The sequence below is a fragment of the Kryptolebias marmoratus genome, unplaced genomic scaffold (assembly GCF_001649575.2).
Source record: "Kryptolebias marmoratus isolate JLee-2015 unplaced genomic scaffold, ASM164957v2 Scaffold42, whole genome shotgun sequence".
NCBI classification, from domain to species: Eukaryota; Metazoa; Chordata; class Actinopteri; order Cyprinodontiformes; family Rivulidae; genus Kryptolebias; species Kryptolebias marmoratus.
Genome location: NW_023665776.1, coordinates 53,775 through 60,725, shown reverse-complemented (window position 1 = coordinate 60,725; position 6,951 = coordinate 53,775). Strand labels below are relative to the sequence as shown.

Genomic DNA, 6,951 nt, shown 5'->3' with positions numbered 1-6,951 from the left:
TTGCTGCCAGCGCCCCCTGTCATCCTCTCAACGCCCCCCAGGGGGCGTTACCGCCCCCGTTGAGAAACGCTAGTTTAGACAAACCTGGACCCAGACCCAGTCTCTGGACCCAGTCTCCGGACTCAGACACAGACCCAGGACCCAGCCCCAGACCCTGGACCCAGTCTCTGGACTCAGACCCAGTCTCCGGACTCAGACCCTGGACCCAGACCCTGACCCAGCCCCAGGATCTCGGCTCACCTGGTACTGGTGCAGTCTCGGTACAGGGTATCGAAGTCGGTTCTGCGGATCAGCTTGCAGCGGTTGACTCCGGGCTGGATGGCTCCGAGTCCCCGGAGGACCCGGACCTGCTCCACGGAGCAGACCTGAGGGGTGATGCGGAGCCGCTTCAGCTTGCTGTGGACCGTGTGGAGCCCCCCCACGAGCTGCGTCAGGAACAGCCGGAACACCTGAGGGAGGCACAGCAGCTCCGACCCGTCCGAACCGAACGAGGCCACCTTCGCTCCGTGCACCTCCACCAGGCGGCACTGCGCGTGCGCAGCCACGTGCGGAACTCTGCCTCTTAGGACCGGGAGGTTCGGGGAGTCGGTCCGGTTCGGAGCGCTGTGAGGCGGGTCAGAGAGGAAGAAAGGCTCGGTGGGAGGTGGGGAGCCCGGCATGTCGGAGCAGAAACCACCGAAGAAGAAAGTGATGAGGAAGAAGAGGCTGTTTCTGATCTTCAGCGGTGATCCAACAGCCAATCAGAAGGAGGCACCGCAGACGGACAGGAACCTGATTGGCTGAAGGGGTAAGGGGCGTGGTTTCTGAAGCGTCATCCTTCATCTGATTTTTTGAGTTTTTACTTTTTCAATCAAATTTAGTTTTTACAATAAAACTGTTTTTTGTATAAATAAAACAAACAATAAAAAACAACAGTGAAAGATAAACTTCAGTTTATTATTAAGTAATTGATTTATTTTGTTCTTTATTTTTCACGAGGTCACTTTAATTAGATGGACTTTCACATTAAGAGCTCGCCTTCAAATTAAAAGCATCAGGGCAGATAAATGACCCAAAAGTGATCCGGACTCTGGACCACGGTCCTCAGTTCTGACCCAGGTTCTGATCCGGATCATGTTACATCTGACCCAAATGTAAATTAAACATTTACAGAACATCAGGGTTCTGATGGGATCCAGTGGTTCTGATCGATCGGTGGTTGAAAGAAGAAAAACGTCACGTGACCGTGGTTAACTGTAAAAACATGGCTGCCGAGGACCTGCCGTCTGAATTTGATGTCGTCATTCTGGGCACAGGTAAACCCTCACCTGGGTTTTTTATCACTGCTTCAAACGCGGTTCGTGTGTCGGAATGTGCACTGACTCGGTTCGGTCCAAAACATTCCGGTCTGTGCCTTTAAACTGCGCCAGGAGCTGCTGTTAGCCTGGGCGTTAGCTCGAGGCTAACAGGTCATGTATTTTCAATGGCAGCGGCTAGCAGCTAACGGTCAGGCTTTGAACCGTCCGAGCTGTGATGACGGGCTGTTGGTGTTAGCATCAGAGCTAACAGCGAACATTAGCTTTGTTTATCACGTGACTCTGAAACCAGTTAGCTCTGAGGCTAACGATGCTAACTACTGATCAGTTGTGTCCAACAGGAGGAAATGAGTGAATCTGAATGTTTTCCAATCAATAATCAAAGTCATCGTGACGTTCAACAGAAACCTTAAAGTTGACCAATCAGAGGTCAGGAACAGGACCAATCAGCTGGTCTTCTTCAGATTTATATTTTATGTTATTGATCAGCTGATCATTAAATTATTACAGCCCTGGTTCTTCTGAGCTGCTCATCAAAGAGCAGAGAACCAGATTGGTTCTGGAACAACAGAACCGGGTTTATGGCCCGGTGGTGTAGACGCCATCACGGTACCTGTTTGGATCCTGAATCTGGTTCTTGTTGGGTTCTGTCTCTCTGGGTCAGACGGTTCTGGTGCTGCTCCAACACTTGCAGGTGTGTTCAGATCATTGTTCTTTAGGTAGACAGAAGAAGAAGAAGAGGAGGAGGACTGGACGACTTTATGATAAAAACACGAGTTCCTCCTGTTCTTCATGGGAGCCTCAGACCGTCTGAACGTTCCTCCCCCTCAGTGAAGAACCGGACTCTTAATCTCCTGATGACGGAGGATCTCTGGGTTCCAGGAACTAAACAACCCCGGGAGTGTTCAGGCAGTAGCTGTGAGAGAACCCGTTTTTGTCCCGTTCTGCAGGGAGTTCCTGGAGAACATCTGGTTAAAATGTTCACACGGCTCTTCCTGCTTCCTGCCTCTGTTCTCTTGTGATGTTCTCCTGGCTTTGCTGCTCTCTTCAGGTGGAGTGTCTCGTCGGTTGCAGGTGTTGATTATTAGTTACTGATTTGTCTTCAGGTCTTGCTGAGTCGGTGGTTGCAGCTGCCTGTTCAAGAGTCGGACAGAGAGTTCTTCACCTGGACAGGTGAGCACTTATCCGTCAGTGATTGGTGAAAAACACGTGAGGTTAAAACATGTTGAGATGGCAGCTTCCTGTTTGTGTTTTCAGGAGGAGTTATTACGCCGCCAACTGGGCCAGCTTCACCTTCAACGGTCTGCTCACCTGGATCCAGGAGCAGAATGTGAGCTGATCGATTATTGATCCACAGGTTATTGATCAGAGGGGGATTTTCACTCACTCACCTGTGTGTGTTGGTAGGAGGAGTCTCAGACAGAGGAGGTCAGGGATTGGTCTAGCCTGTTAGAGGAAGGGGAGGAGTTATTACACCTGTCAGATACAGACTCCGCCTCCATCACTAACCTGCAGGTGTTCTGCTACACCAAGTAAGCTCCGCCCCCAATCAATAAGTTTGTCTGCTGTAACGTTCTTGGAGGTGTTTACCTGTTTGTTCCGATGTTCACCTGTTTGTTCCGATGTTTACCTGTTTGTTCCGATGTTTACCTGTTTGTTCCGATGTTTACCTGTTTGTTCCGATGTTCACCTGTTTGTTCCGATGTTCACCTGTTTGTTCCGATGTTCACCTGTTTGTTCCGATGTTCACCTGTTTGTTCCGATGTTTATTTACTTTATTACATGAAACTGTGTATTATTGCATTTTATTCTCAGAAGAAATAACTTGATTTATTGCAGAGGAAACTCACCTGCAGCTGACATGATAGTTTTTGATGACATCATTAAGATTTCTTCTTCTGTAGTGAGGAAGACGAGGAGGAGGAAGCTGAGAGTGCTGATCCTTTAAATACCACAGAAGAAGAAAAACCAGCTGCTGAAGATGCTGTTAACGAATCCTCTGAGACAGAATCTGCAGGTTTGAATCCTGATAAACATTCTTTATTTTTAGATCAATAACTGTTGATGATGATGATGATGATGGAAACTCTTCACAGAGTCAAAGGATGAAGAACCAGCAGGTGCAGAGGAAGAGGAGCAGGTGAGGAAGAGTTCAGTCATGATGTTTTCATCAGGTCTGACTTTCAGACTGTAACTTTTCTCAACCAATCACAGGCTGCCCAGACCCCGGGGGAGGAGCCAGAGGCAGCTCGGCCACACCCCTCTGCTGCTCAGAGCCAATCAGAGCCAACCAGGAAGAAGCTCAGCTATGCTCAGCTGGTGAAGGAAGGACGCAGGTTCAACATCGACCTGGTTTCCAAGGTAACAGAGGCTGTGATGTCAGAACAACAATAAAACAAACAAACAAACAAAACTCATCCAGGACCTCTTCCTCCTCCTCTTCCTCAGCTCCTGTTCTCTCGCGGCTCATTAGTTGATCTGCTCATCAAATCAAACGTCAGCCGCTACGCCGAGTTCAAGAACGTCACCAGAATTCTCACCTATCGCCATGGCAACATGGAGCAGGTCTATGATCCTCCGCGTCTCACCTGTCTATCTCACCTGTCCTTGACCTACCTGTCTGCTCTTAGCATTGTCATGTTTTAGATTATTTAGCCTTCCTGTACACTTAGCTTAGTTACTGTACAATTAGTTATCATATTCACTGTTAGCTAAAATATTCGTGCCTTGGTTTAGTAATATCATGTTTTAGTAGTTTAGTTATCCTGTACCTTGTTAGCATTGTCATGTTTTAGCTTAGTTATCTTGTCATGTTCTGTAACTCTGTCTGTAATTTTGTTCTTGTGTTGTNGAAGCACTTTGAGTCGCCTTGTGCTGAAAAGTGCTATATAAATAAATGTACCTACCTAACAGGTGCCTTGCAGCAGAGCAGATGTGTTTGCAAGTCGTCAGCTGTTGGTGGTTGAAAAGAGGAAGTTGATGCGTTTCCTGAATTCCTGTATGGAGGAGACGGAGGAGCAACAAGGTGAGACTCACCTGTGGACCTGATGACATCATCAGGAGGTTTCAAAATAAAAGCAGGTCTTTGGACCTGATGACTTTGAGGTTCTGTTCAGCTTATTAAAACACAAAGTGTTTTGTTTTGAAAGCATCCAGTAAGTCTGTTTTTACTGGTTCTGATTGGTCCAAATGGAACCCAGGGTTCTGATGTTGGTGGGACATGGATTAGACGTTTCCCCTTCCGTCCTCGAGGCTTCCTGAGGCCCGTTTACACAGAGCCGGATTCAGACGGTCGGATTATCTGACACTGAAAGGGTTTGAAACCTTTCAGAGCCATTTTAATCTGAAACCTCTTCCTTCAGACCCCAGAGCACTTCAACCTCACACATTGTAGCCACAGGCTGACAGAGGTGAGGCGGCCATCACGCCGGCGCCACCACCAGGAGGCGAGGCCGGTGGAGTGTCTCGCCCAAGGACACTTCAGCTGAGGCGGACAGAGCGGGGGTTTGAACCGCCCCACCTGGTCCTCCTTGAGGAGCAGGAGCTCAGCTGAGGAGCTGCTCTCCTGTGGAGAAGCTGTTTGGTTTCTCCAATATGGCGGTCTGACCAGTTTTGACAGAGAAGACGTGGTCAAACGAGATGAACCAACTTCAGGAAAGCCACAAACAAGGAGATGAAGAAGCTTTTATCCGGCAGCCGTCAGGACATTAAATGCTACCGAGCACCTCAGCATTCATCGTTTCATGTGACTCCTAATATTTACACATCATGACACTTTAGGGCATTGTGGGTAACGAAGTCCTCTTTGTTCCTCCTCACAGCCTACAACGGTCGACCCTATTTGGACTTCCTGCGGGACCAGCAGCTTGGGGACAACCTACAGCACTTCTTGTTGCACTCCATCGCCATGGTAACAGAGGACACACCCACTGAGGAGGGACTGGCCTCAACACGTCACTTCCTGCGCTGCCTGGGCCGCTACGGCAACACGCCCTTCCTGTTTCCTGTGTACGGCCTGGGAGAGATTCCTCAGTGTTTCTGCAGGTAAAAGCCCGTCTGCGACCCAGTGGTTCTGGTTCTGATGGTACCAGTACTGTGTGAGGTCCACTTCCCTCCAGCCTGAAGCTCTCCTCAGACAAATGAGCCTGTTGCCATGGAGACATACTAATGAGGAGGCGCGCCCCGGGGCCCACTGAGAGGATATTAGTGCTGTCAGAAAGCAGATTAACTTTAATGAAGATGATGGAAGTTTCAGAACATCAAAGGTTTTACTTTGAAAATCTTTCTGAAACATTTCCTGTTTAATCTTGAAGCAGAAAACAGACAAAACACAGAAGACCTGCAGATGAAACGTGTTTCTGAACGCCTCACTGTGACCTCTGACCCTGTCTTTGTGCCACAAACTGATTGAGAAACCAAGCGTGTGAGGGGTGAAAGGTCATGAAAGGTTCCCTGAGTGTGTTCTCATCGTTTTCTGTGTGAGAGAACTGTAATCATCACATGATGACAGACTGGGAGGAGGAGAGGCCACGCACACGTGCACGCACACACACACACACACACACACACAGATCAGCTGAGCATGGTGACCTTTTCCTCAGTGGAAATCTAATTAGAGCAGTGCCATTATTAAAAACCTCGTTAACACGGTTATTAAAGGCTGGGGGAGGGGCTAGACATACAGCTGGCTCTGATTGGCTGAGACACATGTCACTCAAACGTGGTTCTCTTTAATCTCTGCTGGAAGTTTTATTGTGAAATCCTGATGTCAGAACTGAACAGGTTTTTAATTCTAATTAAAAAAGGTGAGGAACATGTTTTAACAGTCATGGTAGAACCCAACAGAACTCATCAGAACCCAGCAGAACCCATCAGAACCCACCAGAACCCATCAGAACTCATCAGAACCCACCAGAACCCATCAGAACTCATCAGAACCCACCAGAACCCATCAGAACCCAACAGAAACCATCAGAACCCAACAGAACCCACCAGAACCCATCAGAACTCATCAGAACCCACCAGAACCCATCAGAACCCAACAGAAACCATCAGAACCCATCAGAACCCAACAGAACCCACCAGAACCCATCAGAACCCATCAGAACAGTCTGTGGTTCCTTACAGATGTTGTTTTCCTGCAGACTCACCTGTTTGTTGTTGCAGGATGTGTGCTGTGTTCGGGGGGACTTACTGTTTGAGACACTCTGTCCACTGTCTGATCGTGGACCGAGACACCAACAGGTACGATGCTGCTCACACCGGAGTGTGTGTGTGTGTGTGTGTGTGTGTGTGGGGGGGTTCTGCTGCTGGCTGGGTTTTAAACAGATTATTAACATGTCTGAATGTCCTCCTCGTTAATAATCCGTCTCATTTTCACCTTTAAAGGTTAAATAAATAATAACAGTCCTCGCGCTCTGATTGATCGTTCAGGCCGTCATGGCAACCGTCTCTTTCTGTGACCTTCTGAGCCATGATTGGACAAGAATTTATGACCAGTAAAATATTCCATTTATGGAGAGGAAATGAAGCGCATAATGTGAGGTTCTGTTCTTCATCACCTCCTGTCTGATGGATGGACCAGGGAGGGGTTCTGCAGGGGTCGGGGAGTGGGTTCTGCAGGGGTCGGGGAGTGGGTTCTGCAGGGGTCGGGGAG

At 48.5% G+C, this 6,951-nt stretch overlaps 2 protein-coding genes across 2 annotated transcripts in view; one reads left to right on the top strand and one right to left on the bottom strand.

Annotated features, from left to right (window-relative positions):
* Positions 1–240: 240 nt before the first annotated feature.
* Positions 241–874, bottom strand: LOC112449988 (dachshund homolog 2-like; the record flags this gene model as incomplete). Its single annotated transcript, XM_037974420.1, is given in 1 exon segment — positions 241–874. A coding segment is annotated over 1 exon segment (419 nt), but the record flags the coding sequence as incomplete, so codon positions are not given.
* Positions 875–1,053: 179 nt separating this feature from the next.
* chm (CHM Rab escort protein) overlaps positions 1,054–6,951 on the top strand; it is an 8,966-nt gene continuing 3,068 nt past the window's right edge. Inside the window, exons 1-11 of the mRNA XM_017441831.3 lie at positions 1,054–1,295; positions 2,402–2,468; positions 2,553–2,625; positions 2,703–2,827; positions 3,200–3,312; positions 3,392–3,435; positions 3,510–3,656; positions 3,744–3,860; positions 4,209–4,320; positions 5,117–5,339; positions 6,462–6,539. Coding sequence (XP_017297320.1) covers positions 1,244–1,295; positions 2,402–2,468; positions 2,553–2,625; positions 2,703–2,827; positions 3,200–3,312; positions 3,392–3,435; positions 3,510–3,656; positions 3,744–3,860; positions 4,209–4,320; positions 5,117–5,339; positions 6,462–6,539 — 1,151 coding nt within the window. The 5' untranslated portion in view covers positions 1,054–1,243. The remainder of the gene's footprint in view (positions 1,296–2,401; positions 2,469–2,552; positions 2,626–2,702; positions 2,828–3,199; positions 3,313–3,391; positions 3,436–3,509; positions 3,657–3,743; positions 3,861–4,208; positions 4,321–5,116; positions 5,340–6,461; positions 6,540–6,951) is intronic.